The sequence below is a fragment of the Zeus faber genome (genome assembly GCF_960531495.2).
Source record: "Zeus faber genome assembly, chromosome: 2".
NCBI classification, from domain to species: domain Eukaryota; kingdom Metazoa; phylum Chordata; class Actinopteri; order Zeiformes; family Zeidae; genus Zeus; species Zeus faber.
Window position 1 is genome coordinate 10,861,454 of NC_137189.1, and position 25,559 is coordinate 10,887,012.

The 25,559-nt window shown below is 41.0% G+C and overlaps 2 protein-coding genes across 2 annotated transcripts; both read right to left on the reverse strand.

The window, feature by feature from the left end:
• Positions 1-4: 4 nt before the first annotated feature.
• Positions 5-18,328, reverse strand: ehd3 (EH-domain containing 3; the record flags this gene model as incomplete). The annotated part of the gene is made up of 8 exons (XM_080024637.1): positions 5-2,236; positions 3,746-3,910; positions 6,236-6,406; positions 6,633-6,732; positions 7,488-7,629; positions 11,943-12,040; positions 13,212-13,388; positions 18,102-18,328. 8 exons carry the CDS (start codon positions 18,326-18,328, stop codon positions 1,709-1,711), a joined length of 1,608 nt encoding a protein of 535 aa, XP_079880763.1. The 3' UTR covers positions 5-1,708.
• Positions 18,329-20,266: 1,938 nt separating this feature from the next.
• Positions 20,267-24,393, reverse strand: il20ra (interleukin 20 receptor, alpha; the record flags this gene model as incomplete). The annotated part of the gene is made up of 7 exons (XM_079996633.1): positions 20,267-21,469; positions 21,640-21,776; positions 22,285-22,429; positions 22,527-22,702; positions 22,952-23,160; positions 23,541-23,544; positions 24,327-24,393. The coding sequence occupies 7 exons, from the start codon at positions 24,391-24,393 to the stop codon at positions 20,267-20,269; spliced, it is 1,941 nt and encodes a 646-aa protein (XP_079852759.1).
• Between the last annotated feature and the right edge of the window lie 1,166 nt (positions 24,394-25,559).

Consider the following 25,559-nt stretch of genomic DNA (forward strand, 5'->3'; position numbering starts at 1 on the left):
AAGATGAGGTTCATGAATTAAAAAGGTTTATTTATTTTTCATTTCAGCCAAATTTCTGCACAACACATGAACATATGGACTACGTCTAGAATTAGTGTTTTGCCATCATCCAATCCAATCAACGAACACAAATCATAAGAATACCTGTGTGTTTTCAACTGAAAACCAATCAGCAATATAAAGTAATGGATTGCAAACTACTGCTCCCACATCGGCAGCACACAAACTACGTAACAGTTGTTAACATAACAATACACATACATATTACACTGAATAACAGCAATACACGTGGTCCAATGGTTACCTACAATGTCTGCACAATCAAATTCTCATACAATACCCATAATATGCTCACATATCATAGTCGCAGTATTACAACAATGTCGATATTATTCAGTCCTTTTTGAGAGGCATAAAAAAACCAAAACATTTCTCACCCTTTTATCTTTTTAGTTGTTATTTTTTTAGGAGGAACTTACTTATTATTTCAAATAAAACCATCTCACATTTTCATAAGATTCATAAGATAACACTTTGTTAATCCCTGGGGGGGAAATTCAGGAAATTCATATTAACCCCTCTGACTGCCCAAATATGTCACAGCAAACAGCAAACTGTGTTAACATGCGCCGGCTTACCCATATCAGGGGTATTTTGAATATATATATATATATATATATATATATATATATATTTATATATGTGTAAAAAAAAAGTATTACTTTATGGTTAATAATTTGTCAGGGTCCACATATTCAAAGCCATTCTCACAGTCACTTCAAACATGTTTGTTTGTTTCTATGTGCTTTCTGTTTCCATATTGTGACCTTTTAACCTTGTGACCAAGTTAGAAATCCACCAAAAAGAATCCCTGAATTTGAGATGAGACGACTCTTTAGTGACACTGGATCCTGAACTTGATCCTTAAAGCGTTGGAGCGCAACTGAGACGCTGCAGTGACACAAGCATGATCAAAAACCATAAACGTTCTGGATACTGGTTCACATCCTTCCATCCCTCCTTCCATTGAGCCATTTAAAAACATCCCCGAATCCCCAAACAACAGCACCCCCCACCCGGTATCGCCCTCTTCACATCGTTATATTTGTGTCGTTGAGCAGTAAAGTTTTGCTTTTATTTTGTTGTATTCCAGTGTTTTTTTGTATTCCAGTTGTTGCTTTCAGTGTTTTATTTACTGTAGAAGCAGGAACATTTTGTCCTGTTTGGTGCCGGATTGATAATTACGTACAGTACACCATAGTAATAAAATGTACCTTACATTATATATATTCTGGGGATTTTTCAGGGAACCTGATCCATTGACAGGAATTTGGAACTTTTTTAATCATTAGTGTGTATAGCAATTGTAATGTTTTCTTTATTTATTTCCTCATGTTAGTTATATGGATACATAAAAAAAACAATAAAACAAAAGACAAAACATTTTCCATGTGAGATTTTGTGAAATCACAATTTGTGAAAGTGTTCCTTGAATTTGACTTAATTTAGCGTTTCTGCATTGGAAAATATAAGAGGTGTAGAAGCAAAGTAGGAAAAATAAAGTGTTTTTTTTTTTTTGTTTTGTTTTTGTACTTGTTGGTTGTGAGGAAATGGAAGATTTTCCATTTGTTTGTTCATGTACTCGGGAAGTGAGAACGATGACCTGTTTTAAATGCTAAGTAACACTCTGGTTGTATTTTGGGGTAAACTACTCGGGTATTTTTCTCTTGGACGGGGGCACCAGGTGTGCCGGCAGCTCGGGGGGCAGTTCGTGTCCCTCCAGCTTCACCTTGATCAGATGGTTCGCCAACGCAAACTCCTCGTCGTCCAGCATCCCGTCCTTATCGATGTCCGCCAACTTCCAGATCTTCCCCAGCACCGTGTTGGGCAGCTTGGACTTCACCATCTCCTTCTTTGCGTTGGCCCCGGTCACCTTCCCGTTTACCGGCGACAGCGTGTAGAAGATCTCATCGTAGGCCGGCTTGTCGCGGGACACCACCCACTCTGCCTCGTCGATGCCCTCGCCGGCGCCCTCGCCGTAGCCGTGGCCGAACGGTCCGTCCATCGTGCCGTCGAAGGCGCCGCCCTTCACCACCGCGCACGGTCGCTGGTTCTCCTCCTGGCGGACCAGGACCATGAGACTGGCGATGTCTTGGGCGAGCATGTCATCCGCCGCCTCCAGCAGTTTGGCTTTCAGCGGCTGGAACTTATTGAGATCCTGCGCCTGAAGCTGGTCCTAGTGAAGAGGAAAGAGGAGGCGGTGTAACTTTACTTTCTATCTGCAATTTCCCTCCTGGGATAAATAAAGTGTCTGTGGGTCTAAGAACAATTGAGGGATATTGTAAAAGAAACGTTAAGCTGATTTGGTTCCATTTGTCAGGGGTCGAGCCCCGACGGGGCGGCAGCCCTTTTGCTTTTGTTAATGAAAAACTGACGTCAATAGTCTGTGAACCAATAAAATGTGTATTTGGGCCTGCTCGCCGACTGGGCTTGCAGCTGAGTGCAATTTGCCCTCGTTTTTCTTCTGATCCCAATTATCCATGTGTGGCAAAGTAAATAATCCGTGCGTCGGTGCTCCAGTGGGAGCCCGGTGCGGGCTCCGTGGAGACACACACAGGCTCTGGACACGCGACACGCGGGGCTTTATTTTTGAAAATGATAAAAACACACTGTTTTCATATTTGTTTCATTTGGAGAAACAGGAAACGAGCACACGCAGCATAGTGTAAATGCGTATTGAAGTCTCTATTTAAGCCACTGCCCCACACTTGCCTGTTTTACGTTAATTATCAGTCTTAAATACTGTAAATGGAAAACTTTAGATAATTGTCGCACAGTAGTTATTTTCATTTAAAGTGTTCAATGAAAACGTAAAATTGAGAGGAAATTCTTGCGGGGTGCTGTAACGGCACAGTTTTTTTTCTCTTGCCAAAAACCTGCAGGTGTAATGTAACGGACCCTAGTGCTTAGATGTTATTTATATATAGCCTTGAGAAGACTGAATTTTTGTGAAGAAAGTACTATTTTGATTCAAAGATTGAGTTTATTTCTTTATTTATAGGGTTATAAAATACATTGTTATTGTAAAGGCAGTTCTCTGTTGATTTACAAAGTGCAATAAAATAATTGTGTTCCTCAAAATGGATGAATATTCATGATAAATAATTGTAATTGAGATATTGATGAAAATAATCGATTATAATTTTACCATAATCATGCAGCCCTAACAGCCGTTAGTTGCGACGTAGGAAACCCACCCACAGTCACGAAACACACCAGAACAGAGAGCCAAAGCACACACGTCCAGTGAACTTTAATGAAGGGCCGACTACCCGGGACCCCGCGTACTGCCTGCAGCTATATTTTTCAGTTTGAGGTTGTTGTCTAAGTTTAAGCATCCTTGTATTGATTTTATTTTTTAACCTCACATATTTCTGCTGACTGAATAAAAGATTTATTTTCTATTTCGATATTAAGGTGATTAAACCACGTTATGCTTGTGTTTTAGCCGAATTCTAACATTCATCCTGGCCATACCTAATAATGGCCAGTTTGCTTGACATAAATCAATGTATATACCATCAATGTCCACCTGTCAATCCTTTACGCAGTTTTCATGAATGGAAATAGAGTAAACATGAGAAAAAACATTTTTTTGGTGACATGACTATATACAAATGATCTCTTTTTGTGTTCCCTTGAAATATAGGTTGTTTCAACACTAGTATATATTTTTTTACAGTACCTGCATCTTCTTGAGGTTGGGGAAATCTCCAGGTGAAATCTGATGCTCTCTCTCTATGCGACCGTAGATCTCTCCCAGACTCGCGATCAGTTCTTTTTTCTTGTTCTCCTTCCCGAACACTGAGGGCATCTCCCTCTTCAAAGAGCTGATGATGTACGCGTGAACCTGCATATGGAGAAAAAGAGAGAAAGATGTCGTTGGGGAATGTATTGTAAAGTGACATTGAGTTAAAGAGAGATTTTTTTAAATGGAAGTTTTTCTATTTTAAAATCAGGACTTTTCCAAGACCAGATCAGCACCTCATTAAAGGGAATTAACGTCATTATAGGGAGTATTGGGGTATACGGACAATTGAGAAGTTTGAAAATCTTTCATAATCAAGAAAATAAGAGAAAAGTAAAAATAATTGATAGTAGAGAAAAAAACACGTAACAATAACTGACATATGAAACCAAAACGTGACACCATGTGAAACACTGTCAATGTGTTTCCCTGTGCATTAAACTGCGGAACAAGCTTGTTTCCCAGATATTGAGTCCTTGACATTCACACACACACACACACACACACACACACGCACACAGACACACACACACACACACACACACACACACACACACACGCACACAGACACACACACACACACACACACACACACACACACACACACACACACACACACACACACAAATGCACACAAATGCACACACACACACACACACACACACACGTCTATCTAAGCAATATCAAACAGGAAAACTGCACTTGTCACTCAAGCCTTGTGAGCAGACTGTGTGTGTGTGTGTGTGCATCCTTTCTCGTTTCCTAGAACTATGATAGGAAGCCAACTCTGCCCTTAAAAACATAACTTCCTGTCCAAACAGGAAGCAGGAAATAATTCACTTGGAAGAGAACAAGCTCATTTGTCACAGCCTATAACTCTGCACGCCACAAGGGCGGAACATGTTCAGTCAAGGTTAGCAGCTGCATCGGGTGGGGATGGTGGGAGGATGATGGATGATGAATGAATAGGAAACATTTATTTTTCACCCACAAATCTGTGTGGAAGGGCTCGGTTAAAAAAAACACGTCTGGCCAACTACCATGCAACCCCCCCAAACAAAATCTGCATCCGCTCGTACTCTGGAAGTGGTCGAGGTGATGATGCCATCAAGTAAAATCACAAACCAATCGCTCTTGTAGCAATAATCCTTAATATTAGGGTTTTTTTGTGAGTTTTACATTGTGTTTCTACTCATTTATTGCCTTTGTTGATTCAAATATATTGGGTTCCTGTTTCTGCAGTATTTTTTAACTCAAGCCTTATTTTTGCCCATTGGGACGGCTGCCGTGCAATGGGGCAATCGTCATTTCCCCATTGTGTGGCAGCCTGAAGTTGTTCTCTCAATACTGGATCAATTAAAAACAAATCTTGATGCCAGTCACTCGGGTTGACTCCCAATGATCGAAAAACAATGTTCCGGATGAAGAACACCCGAATGTTCCTTTAAGATCGATAGAGGCTGATTTAAAGGCCATTGCCGAAGCGTCAGGCCGAATTGTCGTCCAACAGAATCACCACAGCGTTAAAAATCTTGGACGATGGTTTCTTATACTCAACTATACATTCGATTACCTCACACTGGGTGCGACGCAGACAGGCGTCAAAAGGGACACACCCAAACTGAGGGCAAAATCTACCATCTCTGCCCTTCGACTTTGGGATTGCTTGACAGCTTTGTGGCGTCATACCAGTTGGAAACTCTTGAAAAAGTGCCAAATGGCAGATGACGCCAATGGGTTAAAGGATTTTGTGTCTTTTGTGAGTTTTAAAACATAAAGTCTTTGCCTTACAGGAGAGAGAAGACCATACGGGAAAATAAAACTGTGTACTAATGCAGGGCATGTGTTGCCAACAAAGCACAAGAGTGAGCTTGAATGTTTCAACCAACCATGGTTTCAAGACTATATAGCGCATATAATTCTATAGCATAATTATTCCACATATGTTTGGTTTGCATGTTTAACTTTTGGTACTTTTTAGATGCCTTCCTAACGACTTGAGTCACCCCTTGACCCTGAGCAGAAATAGGAGGGGACAAAAAATGGATGGATCAATGGAAATGCATATTGCATACATTGCATACATATACATATCCCCCCAACATTGCAATACAATAACCATGTAAAGTACATATCCACATCTATAAACGTCCTATTTGGTGGTGCCTTTTTTAAATTTATAAATATTTGCATTTTCAAGATAAATAAACAAGATTTTAGGGCTGGTAATTGTTCTTTTGGCGGGTGCACAGCATTACCTGCATGCTGATTCATCATTTTACCAAAGCTTATTGACGTCGGAATTAGCAGTGAGTCAATAGCGGAACAACAAGGCTGCCCAAAATAATATCTTTGAAGGCATGGTTTCTCGAAGGGTGTGTTTGTGTGTGTGTGTGTGTGCGAATCTCTCCGCCACGCTCGCCGTACCTTGGCGAGCCTCGCCCGCTTGATCAGATCGTTAAGCTTCCGCAGCGCCGCGTTTCTCGGCAGCGACTGAATGTCCTTGAACAAGTCCTGCTCCTCGGCCTCGAACAGCTTCCTGTTGTCGGGAATCAGCAGAGGGTGCGACCAAAATGACCCGATGTACACGCGGATCACCTTTTTGGAGGCGGGGGAGGAGGGGAGAGGAAAGATGGAATGAACATGAATCGCCGAGAAACCACTCGACCGGAGAGAAATTGGGACAATTTCTAGAGATTTCAAAGATTTTTTCATTGATTTCGTCTGCTGGAATACGTTTCGTCTACGTCTGTAGCACGTTGAAATTTCTTTCAAACTACATGAAAAATGCTTTATGAACCAAGTGTATTGTGATTACTGATACCTCAGGCGTGTTGACGATTTTTCCGAGGGACCACATCAGCGCGCCGTAAACTCTCATTAACTGCTGCGTCTCGATCTGGTCCGCCTTGTTCAACACAACCCTGTGGAAAACAACAATAAAAAAACAACAACAACAGAGGATTCAATTTGGATTCATTTGTACTTCAAATACCAGGCTCTGCCTTATTCCTTTTTTTTTTCTCCTTTTAAATTTTTTTTAGCACTATTACTGTTGTACAGTATGTGGGACCTGACCTGACAGTTTAGAAAGTGAGAGTAAAATATGAAAAAATATATTATTATAATTTATTGTATTTGATTCTCCCTGTTTACAGAATAAATCATTGTAGCAGATTACGCCTGCCACACGCCACCAAGTGGCGTTTTGGGGGCCCTCCGTCACAGAGACACAGGTGATGGGGTTAAAAAATACCAGTTTTATTGTAGACAGTGGGCAAGGTGGAACAAGCCCAGAGCAGATGGGAAACGTGTCATGACAAGGGCTCCTCTCCTGTGTGTGTGTGGGGATGGGGGTTTTACCTGTTGCTTGTTAATTGCTCTGACAAGCATTAGGTGTACAGCCACCCTGATCCTGGGCCCAGGTGCCTAGACCCAAGACAGGCGTGGCAGCTTAAACCACACCACTCCCACACCACAATAATAATAATCATAATCATAATAATAATAAGTACAATTTAAAAAATCCCTTATAAAGACAATTGTAAAAATTGTATATAAAACTTTATGAGGGTTCTCAATGAAGCGGCATCAGTATATTTGAGCCGGTCATGGGCTAAAAGTATTGGTTGGGTCCAGTGGTGATTATTTTAGTGATCTACTATTATTTTAATCCCACCGGATCTTGTCCTCGTGGTTTTTCAGAGCCTTGATGACTTCCGAGAACTCGTCGGAGATGTCCAGTTTGTGAGCGTCGAATAACAGAATGATTCTGTCCACGCGTTCAGCGAACCACTCCAGCACGGCGGCAAAGTCGTAGCCTGTGAGAGGAGGAGAGGAAAGAAAGCGAGACGAGGAGAGGAAGGGAAGAGGAGGAAATAAAAAAGTGTGGCGCAGAGAGGGCAAGTTTATCCACAGCAGTCTAAAAAAAGATGTAAAAAGATGTTATCAAAATCCTGAGACAAGCAGCTTTGATTACTAAGTTTAGTCAAAACATGATTATGTGTGCGGAACATCGGTTAAATGTGCGATCATACCACCTTACTTGTTACAACTGAAACACAAATGGCCATTATTTGTGAATATTTTAGTTAAACTCAAATGGACATTTAAAAACTCTAAATTCAAGAAGAACTTAACGCACTATAATTATAAGGCATTTCTCACACTTTATACAACCTTGGTTCGGTCAGATCACATACTATATATTTTCTGAATTTACTTACAGTATAAGGTTTATAGAATAATATTTATGTCAATATACTGTAAGTAAGCCAAGTTATATTTAATCTTCAGAGTTCCCTCTACATACAGTATTCATGAATACTTTATTTTATATATATTTTTTTAATATATATTTTCTATATTGTATAAATATATATATATATATATATATATATATATATTTTTTTTTTTTTTTTTTTTAAATATATACACTAATCTGGTGTGCAATAATGATTTAAAGAATGCAAGACTACCTACAAAAATATAGTATAATGACCACTTCCCACAAATGTATATTATAGGGTTAAGATGCCCATTGTATCTAATGAGTGAGTAAATTAATAAATGAGTCAATCAATGGGTTAGGGTTAGGGTTGGGTTGGTTGACAGGACATTTTGACTTTGCAGTCATCTTGAGGATAGAATTCGTTCTTACCTGGAGAGACATTCCACGGGAAATGAGACAACAAAAAAACAAAAAAAACAAAGAACAATGGAGGAACTGAGGTATTAGGGCGTTTCCATGCAGCTCCAGGGATGTTAATGACAGATACAGACTCAGCATTGAGGGGTTACAGTGGGAACTATAACTGGGAGGTAAATAATACACATTTACCATCAGCACTGTGGGGAGCAACAGCAGCATGTTAAGTGTTTTCTTTTCTCCATTACAAACAAATTAATTGCGGAGGCTTTGAAGCAGGGTTGTAAAAACATACCTAATTTTCACACATTCTTACCCTAGCAGCTTACAATAAACCTAATAAGGCTTTGCCAAAATGAAAATATGAATGTGCGACCCTAACCCTAACCTCTTGGCATTGTTGTTTTAACAATTTAAGGCAAGATTTGAATATCTGGGATATACTTTCATCGGCAGTAAACTCACAAAGAGTTTTTTGCACTGAATGCAACTTTGCCCCCCATTATTTGCATTAAACTGCTGATGGAGGGCGGAGCAGTAGGTGCAGTATGAACAGCAGGCTGGAACCTACCTACGTTCTACATGAGGGGCGAGGAGAAAAAAAATGTCTTTCCACTATTGGCTGAATGAACGGCAAACTTCAGGGACCATTCTTCTGAAACATCACGTATCATAGTGTCGAGTGAAAACCCAAATCCCAGAAGCTTTGTGTGATATCTAGGGTGTCTCCTGGATGAACTTATTAATTAATCTCATTTGATTATTAGATGAAGTAACATCTTGTGGAAAGGCTGTAATTCCAAGTGTCCTAGTGTCCTTTCCTCATTTCCGTGGTGGTGGCGTGGATTAGTGTGAGCAGGTATGTTCACCATTAGTGTGCAGCCCGTCACTAGTGGCTCTATTCAGGGGAAACACTCGAGCTTGGTTAGTGATACCTTGAGGATGAATTTTAACACATTGTTTTTCTATACCATGCACCTCCCAAGTGTGCAAAGAGAAGTCTTATTTATCTTCAAGATTCCTCAAAAAACACTCTGTTAAGATTGTTAGCAAAAACACAGGAATCCCAAAGACAAAGTAAGTTTTTTGGTAGAGAAAAATATCCGTTTAAAATTTAAAAAAACTCAAGATATCATCTATTTTATTTTTTTGGCAGACGCTGCGCGTATTTTTAATCTGCAATACCTCCATAGGGGCATCTATGTAGTCTGCTATAGCCTGAACCGACACCTGTTGCATCTGGACACACACACGCACACACACACGATGGAAATGCATGAAAATAAAAATGGAAATGAGACAAAGATGAAATGCAAAACCAAAAGATATTATGTATGTATGTATGGAATGAGTTCCGTTCCCAATCACTCACACACACACGCACACACGCACACACGCACACACGCACACACACACACACACACACTCTCCACTAAAAACACAGCTGGGCTGAGTCACTTTTACCCTGTGTTTTTTCTAGTTTGAAATAAGTCATACTACACTGAGCTGTTTATTTGGTTTAACAACACACTCACCCAGGACACTTTCCCCTCTGAATTATTTATTACGCAGCTCACTTTTGATTAAACATTTAAAACGTGAAGCGTCTTAATGGTGAGGTTTCTCAAACATGCACAATCCTTATTATTATTAATCATATACTTGAGACGCCTGTTTAACTGCTTTAAATTGAGGAAATCAGAAGTCAAACCTTTTTGTGAAGCAACATCCATTATGGTATTCATCATCTTAACTAAAAAAATGGGGAATTTATCGACATTCTGAATATAATGATTGAAGATGAACAATATTTGTATGTGGCAAGGATAAAAATAATAATTATAATAATAAAAAAATATATACAGTAGATAATAATAATAATAATAATAATAATAATAATAATATATCAGTATATTTCATACTGATAGAATGGCTTTTTGTCTCTACACAATTAATTTATTTCATTAGTTTCATCGGACATGAAGGCAGTTTAAAGTCCATGCAATGTAGATCAACTTTCAAAAATCAATACTCGAGTGTGTCTGAGTGCTGCAAGGTCATTGATGAGCCAGGATGTACTGTAGCTGTTAGCACTGATATCGACGACTCCAACATCCAATTGTGGAAACGCAAACCAAACACAAACCAAATCTGCTGACTCAGCATCCCTAGACAAGGCCTCAATGTGAGCGACTTCATCGATCACACCTTCATCCACTATCCCCTCATTATTATCACTGTCAATAAAACTTGATATGGGCTTATTAGAGGACATGATACCTCGGTCGTGACTATTTGAAAGGGATCATCAAAAAATTGATAATGGCAAAGAGAGATGAGATGAAAGACATTGTGTTTATTAGAGAAATTTGGCGACGAGGTTGCCCGAAAAATAAAGCGTGAGAGCATGAGAGAAGGGGACGCGGCCCCCATTCAACTGTCGTTCGCGTTTGCGGTTGGTATGGAAATGCCGCAGTTTATAGCGGGGAATGTGAATTGTCAGACATATATCTCCCGAAGTGAAAGCGAGGGAGGGAGGACTATTTACATAAAGAGTCTTACATAAGCCCCCAACTCTGTGGACCTCTGTAACTTCACCCTAGCTTCACCCAAAGAAGGAATAGTGCGATCAGTTAGAAGAAAAACAAACTTATTTTCCCTTGGATGTTGTTTTTCTTTAAATTGAATATCATTCAGTTTACTCTTTTTATTCATTTCCAGAATCTGTGAATATATGAGACCTCACTGGCTTCTCCCGCAGTCCATCCTAAACGGCCCACATCGAAGGGGCAGTTTACAGAGACAGTGAGCGAATGCCACTGAGGGGTCGGGGAAATGTTAAATTCCTTTTGTAGGGTTGAGTGAACTGAAAAATACCAAGCAGTCCAAATCTGCTGAAAGTACAAGGTGATTTTTGCGTTTAATTTGCAGTTAAATTTACTGGATCCGCAACTATGGAGTTATACCATTTTAGGGATTAATGATAAGAAGAGATGATTCTCCTGATAACTGTTTTATCTTTACACTTTACATTACCATATACTGATAAATGTGATGAAAAGCCGTTGGTTTCTTAATCATTAACATTTAATATTGTTGTGACTTAAATACACACACACACACACACACACACACACACACACACACACACACACACACACACACACACACACACACACACACACACACACACACACACACACACACACACACACACACACACACACACACACCAGTTTAAAGCATGAGCTGACCCTGCAGTTCGGTTGTATGGGTGTATGGTTGTATGGGTTGGGTGGTATTAGACTCGGGCACCATGGGTGAACTGTCATACACAGATTGGTCGCACACAATCACACACACACACACACACACACACACACACACACACACACACACACACACACACACACACACACACACACACACAACCAAACACACACCAGACCAAGCGTGCACGTGCGTGTGCGTGTGTGTGTGTGTTACCTCGACTTATTCTCTGTTTTTCGCCTGACAGAATCCCCGGAGTGTCGATCACGCTGATGCTTTCCAGCACGGGGTTAGGCAGCTGGGCACAAACAAACCTGGATTCAAGCACAAACACGGAGTGTTAGGCACAGATGTGGAGGCGTTTTTTTGGTGATGAGGCTCTTTTACATGACTATGAATAACGGGTGGCGGGGTCCGCCTTTCCCGGCAAGAATGCACCGATTGGCCTCATGGCATCATTTGACCGCCTTCAAGGGAAGACCAGGGTAAATCCAAATGTTTAAAAAAATAATAATAATAATAATACAGTTTTGATTGATTTTCACGTTACAATAAAAGCCTTTTAACATTTATTAATATCTAGTAAGAGCAAGAGAATAAGCCTTCAGTGCCTCATAACCCCTGGATGACGGGAAATTCGAGAAGTAATAGTCACAATAGAAGCAGGACAGATACAGTATGTGAAAGGTTTTAGCAACAAACATTTTCTTCGCCCAGACTCCCCCACCTCCTGCTGTACTGTATAAATATGAAAAATGATCTGTGCTCATAAGATCAACCTACAGACCCCCCACCACCACCACCTCCTCATTCCCGAAAAGATCTGCATTTTGTGTTGTTCGGAGCAACGACGGGTCAGATCAACCTTAGCACTTTCTCTCGTCCAGAAGGTGGACACCTGACCCGCGCTCACACGCGCACACACACACACACACACACACACACACACACACACACACACACACACACACACACACACACACACACACACACACACACACACACACACACACACACACACACACACACACACACACACACACACACACCATTGTGCACAGAGCAATTACCAGGGGAAAGCCTGGCCTGAAAGCACGTGGAAACTTCATCATGCTGGAATGTAGAGTGATAGTGCCGATTCTCTCTCTCTCTCTGCAGCTCTCTCTCACACTTACTTATTCTTCTCTCCACTTCCTCCATGCTCCATTAGTGTGTGTGTGTGTGTGTGTGTGTGTGAGTGTGTGTCTTTCAAGGTTTCAAAGTTGTATTTGTCAAATGCATAACTTGCTCTTTACGTCACTTCCTAAAAAATGTAAGATAAATAGCAGCAAAATTAGTTAGCAACTCAATTTTAAAACATTTGAGGTTAAGTAAGGCAGAGCGAAAAGTGTAATGTAGCTGTGTAAATGTATACTTTGACATGGCTTATGAGGGATAGAATCAATGTATTGAGTGTGTGTGTGTGTGTGTGTGTTTTGTCTGTACCTGTTGAGAAAGGCATTTCCAAAGGCGTTGAGCTTCCGGAAGGGTTTCTTGGGGTCAACCACCAAGGCGTTGCCAGGGATGACGCCCTCCGTGTCTCCGTGCATCACAGCGATGAAGGAGTCCGTGGTGGGTTCGGGGCCGATCCGCATGCCAGGAAAATCCTGCTCCAGGAGGTAGCTGTGGATAGTAGAGGGACAAGAAGTATAAGACTACAATGCAGAGGAAGTGACAAGTATAATCAGAACCTTTTACACGCTGGGAAGGCTCCAACAATATGAGATGAGATGTCAAGGATAAAGAATTCTGATTTATTTTTGGATCAGAAGGTGTTGCGAGGATCGAAAACCCAAAGTTTGATGCATGGTTGGACCGAAATAAGTGGACAGGTCCAACCTTTGGTAAGGAACCTTTCGCTCGACCAAGAGTTGTCTGGTGTAAAATAAAAAAATCCCTTCATTGCTAACCTCGCCAGTCTGACTTAAAATCAAATTTCGGGATTTACAATGGAATCCACCCAACACAGACAGTCACTTAAATGTTGAGACAAGGTGATAAGTTAAAGTAAATTGACAAGTTGCTATGTACATTTTAAAAGCTACTCAACAGAAAATAAAATAAATAAATCATAAAATAAAATTTAACAAAAAAATCCCAGTTTTTAATTTAATCTATATGGTTTTCATCTTGTACTAACTGAAGCTAATAAACAAATAGTTTGATAGGTAATCTACCGCCTGGCTGTTTGCCCCAAACTATACAGTATATACAAAACAAAAACATAAAAACCTTGAGCATTTATCTGCAAAATAATGGGGTTTTCTGGAGGAAAAGTCCCGGCAATATGTTTTTCCAATTGGAAACGTCTAATCCAAATATAATAATATTCATGCAAATGCAGGAAAAGCACAGTGAGTTTAAATGGAATTACGTGTTTTAATATTACAGTTTTTAAGAATTTGTGACATCATCTAGATATCATTCGTCTTCTTCGCATACGTGGTAAATGTTCATTGTACACACATCCTTAAAGAATTCCAGCAATGTTAAATGTGAGCATGGAGCAAGGCTTAAAGTGAAGCGATTTACAGCTGAGGAGACTATAGATCTTGAAATGCCAGCATATTCAAACTGCCAACAGATGTCGGGTGAAGTATCCCATACATCTTCACTTAAACACACACTTAGCGGTACCTGGTAGAACCATCTCTGCAACAACCTTAATATTTACATCCATCTGTGCAACACGTGAGTGTCTAAAATAATATTTATGTTAAAAAAAAGTTAGAGATACAAGGATTATTTACAGCTGCCTCTGATTGGAGATTGGGAAACCGTTTCGACACTGGCCAAACAACTGTATTTGGTTGCGATGTGGAAAGGGCTGAGAAGCGAGAGGGGCGTGGTCAAGTGAAGCTTGAAAAGATTGAACAGACACACACACACACACACACACACACACACACACACACACACACACACACACACACACACAAACACACACACACACACAAACCATTACGCGTGTTTGTGCAGCTGTCATCGCCCGATCGCAATCACGTGTTAAAATCCTAAATCGCAATCATATGTTTCCATCCCAATTTCAAGGGGATTTTTAGGCCAATGTTAGAAATGTTGCAATAAACAGAACGGAGATGGGTTTCCATTGGTGAGGCCGAGAAAAATTGGCTTCAAATTTTAATGTTCAAATGTTCAATAACAAGAGATACCTCTTGTGCGATAGTTTGAGGTGTATTATTACACTAAATTATTACACATAAGATGAAAACACAGACACTTATTATTATTTGTGTGACAATGAATTGTCAGTTAAACCGTCATGCTTGTGACGGCTCTGGTTATCATTATTGTACTGTATTTCAGTTTGTCCAACCTACCAGAGTTTGAGGACCGAATCGAAAAAGCTTATGGAAAATGTGCCAAAGCTGCAGCTCATACTCAGCACTTTGCACCTCACCGTGTAATTCAGCCGGGGAAGGGATGAGGAGGGACAGATGGGCGAGAGAGATAAAGACATCCAAGGTGTCACAGAGAGATACTGAGACGGAGGGAGAGATATCATGGAGGCTTGTCCCAACGTGGTCATGTTTGACAGCAGGGACTCGCTGACTCGCTAGCAGGGACTCGGGCTCAGCTTTTTCGTGAGGCCTGTCAAAAGGCTTAAAGCTGCGAGCCTTCCCCCTCGCCCATAACAGTGTGTGCGTTTGTCTATAAGAGAGGAGGGTCATTAACAGTTAAAAGGCCCAGCACCCAGCTGTTACACACACGCGCGCACACGCATGCACACACACATACTTAGCTGACAAGCTGAGAATAAAGTGTAAATGAGAAGAAGGGTTAAATTAACATGGTTTAACACATAAAATATTTATCCAAAAATGATCTGGAATAACCTTTAACAAATAGTGGGATGAGAATCAATGAAACAAAATCCCAGGACTTCCTCGGCACAAATGCAAAAGAAAAGTTATATCTTAAAGAGTTTCAGCCCAACGGAATACAACAGTTTTCCCACGGAACAATACAATTTCAGCTCCTGGATTGGCAAAATGAATGACAAGTGATGCCAATGTTGAGGAATGTGTGCCTGAGGAAAAAAAACATGAAGCTGCTAAATAAAGACATGAGGCCCTGCAGGGGAGAGGCTTCTTTACAAGACAGGAGGAATATCCGGTGCAGCCAAGAAGATGGCCTTCAAGGACAGAGGGAAATATGGGCCGCCCCGCCACCTTCCCATTTGAACCGGGATGAGCGTTACCCCAAGTTTACCCAGATACTCAGATATCAGCAGTCGAGTGTTATCGTGTTATGGGCTAATGCGGGAAAACAAGTACAGTTGTATCTTTCCCACAAAATGAGCCATAATTCCCCACAGATGAATTCCATCCCAGATTCGCTCGTCCCACGCCTCAGGGGTCTACAGCCCAGTGTGGGGTCAGACGCCGGGCACCACTCCGTGTACTCGTCTGTACCTCCCTGAAGTCAGGGGAAAAGTCATCGCCTGACGAAAAGCAACTACACTTAGTTGTTTAGCTGCAAGCAACAGACAACAAAAGTGAGATGGAGACAGGATGTTTGGGCTGAAGTTGGATTGGGCAATAAGTCATCTGTGTTGGGTGGGCAGCACTGCAATTTCCCGAATTCCATTAAAAAAAAAAGCTTTTTCAACATCCGTTCACCCTGACATTTTCATTTCTCGTAGTATGACTTCTCCTGATCGATAACTCACCTGTATGTCATATTGTCATGAAAAGATGTCACAAATAATGTTGTAGTCTATATGACTGATGATGATGATGATGATGATGATGATGTCACGTACATGGGCATTCAGAAAACAAAAGCAGAAAACGCTCTCCTATGAGGAGGTATTGCAGACATTTCAGCTATGCAGCTTTCATCAGACCTAACTCTCTTTTTGTTTTTAATCATTTTGGCATTTCACTCTCTGATACACACCCAATCTAGTTATTGACATCATTTAATCCCCCCTGGTGGTTAATAAAGTGTAATCTTATCAGTTCTCCAATCTTATCCGTTTTGTTGTTGGGTGAGAAACAACCAATCACTTTGGGTTAGGGTTACTTCATTTAGTTTTATTTTAAAACTGCACTTCTGGCCCAATAGTCCTATTTCAGATGACTGTATATGTGCTGTAGTGAATCTCAGTCGGATTGGCGGGGATTTTTAATACATAAAACAAATAAAATAGAGTGTAAGTGCCCTATGAGTCAGATGATCAATTATTTACTCAACATCATCCCTCGGCATAAGTAAAGGCAACAGATGATTCGATTCAAGGTGTGCAGTTTATTATAATCCTGAAGTGCCACGACATGCGATGACAATGACAGCAGAACGACAGCAGCCATTTCATATCCTGAACCCTCCAAGAACGGCGGCTATTTTTACAATGGGTCTGTTTTGCAACGGTTTGATGAAAATCATTCCATGTTTCTTTTATAGTTTTTCTTTTTTTTTTAAGTATGGGTGTAAGGATGTAAGGGGCGAGGTCGCACACATTTTGTTGGACTCCAAAGGAAACCACTGTAGACATATAGGCACATAAACCTTACGTTCTCCATAAATCCTGCCAAACTGTGTTCCGAATACAGCTGTGATGAAAAGCTGTATTGCACGTTTGATTCTATTGTTACTACCTTATATGTTAAAATTTCCCATGAACATTCTGTTTTTCTGGCACATTCTTCTTCTTCTCCTCCTCCTCCTCACCATCTGTCGATCATCAATACCAGATACGCCTGAGTGGTGATGACTCACTCGGTGGGTGCCCTGTTCTTCTGCAATTACTTGTTTTTTAAAGTGGTAATCCGCAAGAATATTTTGTTGGAATATCCCATATCTGTTACTTTTTGCAGCTGACACCTAATAAGAAATAGCATTTATGTTTATGTCATTTATGTATTGGTGTATTAGTGCTGTGCATTTGTGTATTAGTGTTGTGTTGGGTCCGCCTTTCCCGGCAGGAATGCGAAGAACGCGCACCTGCAGCCATGTTGAATTTATGAGTTACCCAGGAAAAAAACTAACAAACAATGGATCAGAAGAAGGCAAACTTTGGAGAAACGAAAGTGAGGAAGAAGACGAGGGTCAAGGGGTGTTAAAAACAGTTTCAAATGGAATTCTGGGACTCGTAGTGCAGTCCACCAAACACAGACGACCTGATGGATTGCCACTTTAAGTGTAGTATGTAGGCCTGTGTGTGTGTGTGTGTGTGTGTGTGTGTGTGTGTGTGTGTGTGTGTGTGTGTGTGCGTGCGTGCGTGCGTGTGTGTGTGTGAAGATTAGATTAGTGCCCTGCATGTCATGTGCATGTCTGTTATGTCTGTATGAATGCTCCTCTGCTCCTCACCGTATGAAGCTGGTCTTGCCGGTGGAGTATTGGCCCACCAGCAGCACCATGGGCTTGTTGTCGAAGTCCGCATCCTCCAGGGCCGGGGAGTGGAACTCGTGGAACTTGTAGCTCTCCTCCAGGGGAAGCAGCTTGCTTTTGTACAGCTTCTTCAGCCCGTCACTGACTGTCTGAAACACCTCTGGTTCCTTCTTCCTCCGGTCATCTGTTCCCAGCCAGCTGAACATGGTGGTGGGGGGGGTGGGGGGTCAACCGGAGAAGTATCTCTCCTCTAAATACTTGAATCACAGCTTGTGCTGATCAGGTGTGGCCACCTTATCTAGAAGGACATTAATTTAACCCAGTAAAGTCCGCTTTGCAAGGTCAATTTTTATGTGTGATGAACTTTGATACTAGTCTAGAGGATCATCTATGTGAAAAGTCATTTATGTTTAATTTAAGGTCCATCCAACACAGCAGGCCTATATGAAAATGAAACACTTTTCCATATAAGTTCCAACTTTTAAAACAAATCTACTTATTCACAACTCACATTTGAGTTTGAGATCATTAGTTTATAGCTCATTCCTCACAAAATAGATTTTACGAAAACATAAAAGTTAACTCAAATATAATTTATAAAGTAGAAGTGTGATGAAGTCGCTTTTTTAGATCTTCCAGATGAACAAATATTAACTGTGTTAATTAACAAGCATTTAAGGTCAAATCAAAAATTATATATATATCAGATCTGTTTGCTGCCTGTAAAGTCTATTTTGGCCGATTAAAAAATAAAATCCCCAAGCACGTATTTTCGAGACTACCGAGCAATGTAAGACAGGAATGTCTCTCCAAAAAGAATAAAAAATATTTTTTCCAGAACCAGCATCCTTTACATGGTCCAATCCATCGATCCTTTGCAAATCAGCTCAGGCCATTTGACCTGCAAGGTCCAGGCTGCACATTCTGGTTGCAGAGACAGCCCTTAATTATTGTCCTTATTCAGTCGGAAAACCTGCGAGTGGAATCCACCCCCCAGACCCACAGACCGCGCCCCCCCCCCCCTACAAAAAAGGATGCACCGAGCTGGGATATTGTTCAGCTTCCAGAAAATCCTCCGATTTCCAATTTCGGCGATCGTGTGGTTTGAGGAAAGCGGTGTTGTTGTTGCGATGTGATGCAGGACGCTTCCTCCTGCATCACCGGGTGGGGAAGCCAGGGATGTGCAGCTGAATTTATATGCAGAAAGTGCAGGAAACACGAGCCGGGCGGAAATGCACACAAAGCCCCACCCAGAGTGATGATGAGAGCCCGGTGGAGGAGAATGCTGCTGGTGAGAAGACGCCCCCTAGTGATGGAGAGGAGGATGAGGAGGAGGATGAGGCCAGGGGGAAGGAGACGATGAGAGGAGAGGACAATGAGGATGAGGCCGGGGAAGGAGGGGAGAGGAAAGGAGGGGAGGATGAGGCCGGGGAAGGAAAGGCAAGCAGAGGACAGGTATCACTAAAACATTTCAAGCAAAATGATTGAGCGGATAGGAAAGTTAGGCAGTTATATTTATTATTCAAGAGTGTGAGTACACAATTCTGATACAAAATCAACATCAACATTTTCTCCTCTGAAAATAATAACGGTAACACGCCAACATTTATTTTAAGTGCTACTTCCTTCAATTAATATTAATAAAATCTACACAGTAACAATGGATACAATAGGCATAAGGAATATAGAAAGGTAAAAACTATAAATATATAATATATTATATTAATCATATGTACACAGTATATATTCCACTTCCATCAGAATAGACAATAATAATAATAATAATGCTACATACGGTTTCTCAATAGAAAATGCTAAAGGGTATTCTTAATAATATCTATTTAGACTTAGTCTATTTCCTTTGATACAATGTAATATTTTAAATGTGATATGTAACACAGCTGCCTTAAGAGTTCCCAAGAGTGTGATTTGTTCATAGTATCTATTCACAGTGCATGTAGTAGAATTGTTCAGGTTTACTGTTGACACAAAATAAAGTATCGTATACGAAGTATAAAAATCACCCTGGATTTGATTATGATTATTACACAGGAGCATATATTCTCATGGCTCCATCTTCAACTTGTATCAAGGCTATTGCTAATTCATATTTCTAATTAATACAATTCCCCTATTTCTCTTCCCTACTCGTCCATGTGCACCACCACAGTCCAGTTGCTCAGCAGGGGGTCTGTCGCCCACCCTCTTTCTGCCCCTCCCTTCGCTGCCCTCTCCTCCTCGGAAGCCTGCCTCACAAACACACCCTCCATCCTCACCTGGCTCTCCCTCTCCTCTCCCACCACGCTTTCCCGCTTTTCTTTCTCTAACTCCCTCTCGTCCTGCATCCATCCACCTAACAGGAGTGTCCTGGTCTCAGGGCACCAGTTGATCTGGGCCATCTCCACTTCCCCCTCCTCGTCCTGTTCCCGATCTGTAGCAAATATAAGAAAGCCGCTGTGGTCGGAACTGGAGTCCCATCGCTCAGTGGTGGAGGTAGATGGGTCTTCGTTGTACTGGGGGGTGTAGAGGGAAAGGCGAGGAACTTCTTTTATCTGCGCTCCCTTCTCCTGCCCTCCTTCCATCTCTCCATCTATGCTTCTCTTTTCCTGTCTATTGTTCCCTGTATTCGTCTCTCGTGGTAGCAATGTACGATTAACCAGCCCTGTCCCTGTATACACTCCATCTGGCTTGAACTCTCCCAGAAGCCCCTTTGCTTTCTCTCCCCCCCTCAATTCCTCAAGAGGGCTTCTTGAACTATGACAAACTGGGTGCTGCTGGGTGCTCCCTTGGCAAGTTTGAAGCAGTGTGCCCGCCTCTGTATGTGTGCGCATTTGGTGGTGGGGCTTTGCAAGCGTAAGTAGACTTGGCTGGGTGTAGGCTGTTTCTTGTGGGAGGTAGGAGTTTCCCTGAAAACTGCGCACTCCAGAATACCGACATGCATTACACTCTGGCCTCTTAGTTGTCGCTATCGGGTCATCTTCCCTTTGTTCTCTGATATCTAACCATGCCCTTTCTATCCCTTTCCAACTCGCCCCTACCATTCCATTGTTCCTTCCTCCCTCTATTTGTTCTTCCTCTCTGCCCTTTTCAACTGTTTCATGAGACAATTCAACAAATCCATAGTCTACAGCCTCCATTTCAAAAAAATCATTTTCAATGGGACTCTGAGCGGTGTAGCTCAGCAAGTCTGGGAGACCTGGTCGTGACTGCTGTGGCCTGGGGAAAGGACCATCCATCTGGCTGGCTTTGGTGCCTGGAGGCTGCTTGTTGCTGTTAACAGTGATGAGATGGAGGTTTAGGTTCTCGGGAGAAAAAGTTAAAGGAGTGACGTGGATCGGCTTCAGGTCCTGGGAGGGAACAATAAAGATGTGAACGTTAGTCTTCAAAATAGCTTGGAGGCAGCTATTGCTAAAGAAAGAGAGTAGAAACTAACTTTCAGAAGACGTAAAAAATACATCGACTATTTTGCTGTGATTGCCTGGCGGCCTTAGGTGGAGGTAGATAACGAAATTCTCACCAGTGTATGCGGCCTCTTTTGCCCTTTGCCCCTCAGAGAGTAACATATGAAGTAGCCAGCCACCAAAAGCAGACCAATGCATGCCGAGGGAACCACAATACCGATAACCATCCCAATCAGCTGGGCAATCACAGGATCTGGAGAATAAGATTTAACCAAGGTGGTCATTGCATAATGCTTAGCAGGCCCCCGGGCGTTGTATGCTGCCCACCGTTCCTGGCCTGCCCCCTGGAGGAAGGACAAGCCTCGATGGGTAAAAAAAACGGAAGACATTTCACAGCCTCCATCTGCAAGTGTGTGTGTGTGTGTGTGTGTGTGTGTGTGTGTGTGTGTGTGTGACAATAAAAGATGAGCTAAAGCTTGTTCAGTTTACATTAACTCTACATGTTGCATACATGCATCAACTCAGAAATACAGTACAGGAGGGGAAAACAAAGACAACATTTAATTACATGCCTGTATGATTACAGAGATAACCTGTTGAAGAGGCTGTTGTTTAATACATAAACAACAGAGCCAATAATCACATGCCAGAAATATTGTGTCATAACTTTCTTGTAATGTTATTCTTCTTTCCTAATAAGATGCATTTCATAACATTCCAGAGTTTACAGACATGCACACACGCACACACTGAGGCAGTACCTCTAGGCGTGGTGATGCAGTGCCAGGCGGAGGGCTGGCAAGTGACAGGCATCGAGAGGAATCTTGCCATGGCAGAAAAGCAGTACTCGGTGTTATATTCCATCAGTCTGTGTTTATGTTGGCTGGAAGCCAATGGGAAATAATGCTGTACACAAAGACAGAACGCAATGACACAAATATGCATATATGTACGCATGTTTGTAACGTAAATATACCGAAACACTTATGGTGTTTTTGCCTACCGTCTGGTTGTAATTGCTGATACGGACAGAGAGGTTGTAGGTCATCTGGCTGTACATCTTTGCCATGGAAACCTCTGGGGTGCTGTTGTTTGGCTGGTATCTCATTGGTCCGTTGAGAGTGATGATGGCACTGTTGCCTTCCATTGCCACGGAAACCGCCGGGGGGCCAAAAATGGCTATGTGGGCAAATAGGGGCGAGACTGTATGATACTTCATCACACGGTTCATAAGTAACAGATGTTTTGCAGTGCCGGTACTGTGGTCAAGTAGTCGAGTCCGGGTCAGAAGAATTTTGATTCTTGAGTAAGTTCAAGACCTGAAGGTTGCCAGCCCAGCTCAAAACCAATGCGTTGAAACTTGAGAAATTATAATAATTTTTGTGTCTGTGGGAAATTATACTTTGGGCTGCATGTAAATAAACTTACTATCAGACTTTGGATCAAATCTATGTCGTGTCACTGTCCATTTGGATAATCCTCTCTTGCCGATGGCTCGAACCCTGGCATAGTAACCGTGCTCCAGATCCCATGTCTCATTGGTCAGATCGCACCAGCTCCGCCCCAAATCGCTGCACTGCTGTATGGCTCTCCAGCGCAGCCTCCCCCCTTTGCTGCTCTCCTCGGCGTCCCCATAGCTGGGAAAGAAAAATAAGTCACTCGTAGGCCAATAGGTCACCAGTACTAGTTCCTGCACAAGCTGGGAATACCAGCACAGGATGTCCGAAAACATCCAATGTCCCAAATGATTTTCCCCTCTCCCGAAGACTACTCGCCATTCCAGTTTCATTTAAAAAACCTCTTAGGTTATCCAAATGAAACATAACTAGAAAAGAGCTACCAATGCACTTTATGCAACTTGCAATTCAACTAAAAACACTTAAGATCTTGCCATATACACATAAATGAATACACACATTCCATACTGCACTGTGAAGTGTGTGTTTGGTGGTGTGCCGTCCCCAGGATGCCAGTGGAGCACATTCCTCAGATTTAGGGAAGAGAAGGAAACATTTACGGGCCTGGGAGGAGAGCAGAAAACTGGATGGACAGGAACAGAAAGCGAGAGACACTGTAGTAGGTTAAGAAGACACTGTGGCAATCTGGGGAATGTGACTACCCAGAACTTTGATTCAGGCATAAGTAACACTGGCTAATATAATGGATCGGAACAGATGCAATTACTGTATTAAGCCTGGGATCCAAAATAGTTGGATAATAATTTGTCATGGGGCTGGGCTGCTTACAGAACTAGTATTTTTGTCTTGTATGGACTCCTAGTTCTCAAGCTGTTTTATTTCCCTACACTCAGGGGTATAACAAGCATATTGGACCGATTCATGTACAGTAAGAGGAAGTGCAGTTGACAGAGAGACAAAAAAATGTGCATAGATGTTACAACCTAATACTAATATGAGACTGCAAACAGTTCTTCTGTAAGCAAGTTTGAAACCAAATCCACTGATCAATTATTATACCTGTCAATATACCCATGAATCACACCCAGCGATTCCAGTTTTTTATAATAAGGACAGGTGTGTCTATGTAGAGAAAGCAAGGGATTGAATTCCAAACGCCACTTACTCACGTGTACTACACACATGAGATGTTTCTGGGAAACGTGAACATGTTTATTATGAAAGATAATTGAGGATATAGAATATAGTAACAATAAAAAAAGAATACAACAACCCACCAAAACAATTTACAACAAATAATCTAACAGAATAATTCAGCGGAGCACACACCATAGCAATGTGAGTGGTGATTAATATTAGGGAATGGTGTTATTCTAATAACTCACCTGGATTATGCAGAGCTGCCACGTACAGAACAAACAGCGTCCGCAGAAAGAGTGCTGAGAAGGACATTGGCGCTCCCTGCGCTCCCCGAAAACCAGTCAAAGAATCAAGTCACGAATACAGAACAACGCTTCGAGAGTCGACACCCGCATGATGCAGAATGGCATCGAATACTACAGACAACTGTTTTACCTTAAGAGTTTCGAGAAAAACAAAAACAAGAAATATTTCCTGATAAACGGAAGGAATGTGACTGTACTTGTTACTGCACTGCAATCATTAACAGAAGCAGGTAAACCAACACCTGTGGGTGGCCTTTAGTTCGCCTTACATTTTAACCCTTTCGAGACAAAATGGATCAACAAACTGCAATTCAACAGTAAACCAATTTTATGATGATGATAATAATCATAATACTACTAATAATCGTCATTATTATTATTATTATTATTATTATTACTATTACTATCTATCTACTACTATAATAACAATAAAAATAATAATTAAAATATAATAATAATCGTCATTATTATTATTATTATTATTAATAATAATAATAATAATAATAAAATAATCGTCATTATTATTATTGTAAATATTATTATTATATTTGTTATTATTATTATTATTATTGTTGTTGTTGTTGTTGTTGTTGTTGTTACAACAGAAATACCTTAAAATATAACAATAATCCCACACGTCTCTCTAAAAGCGAGGACGTAATATTATTTTCCTCTGATAAATTATTGAGTATGTATTTCATTTCATCATGACTGTATACAGCTCGTCCTGTTATGATACATTTCCAGATGCTTCATCGCACGTCGCTCATTCATACTTTAGATTTCTATTCAATTTTGCATTCAACATTAAAAATAACTATTGTGCGTAATCACCGGCCGTCATGACATTTCACTGCATATGTATGTATATATATATATATATATATATATATATATATATATATATATATATATATATATATATATATATATATATATATATATATATATATATATATATATGTGACAAATAATCTCTCTAATTTGAACTTGAACTTGAACTACGCTATTAGCTGTTACTAGCTGTTTATTTTCTTAATGCATACACTAATAAAGTACTATCTTATCTTACATCGCAATTGTATAATATAAAGGGACAGGTTTATAATTTATGGAGTTTTTAGCTATGTTATTTATAATTGTATCATTATGAATCGGATAAATGTCTCAATG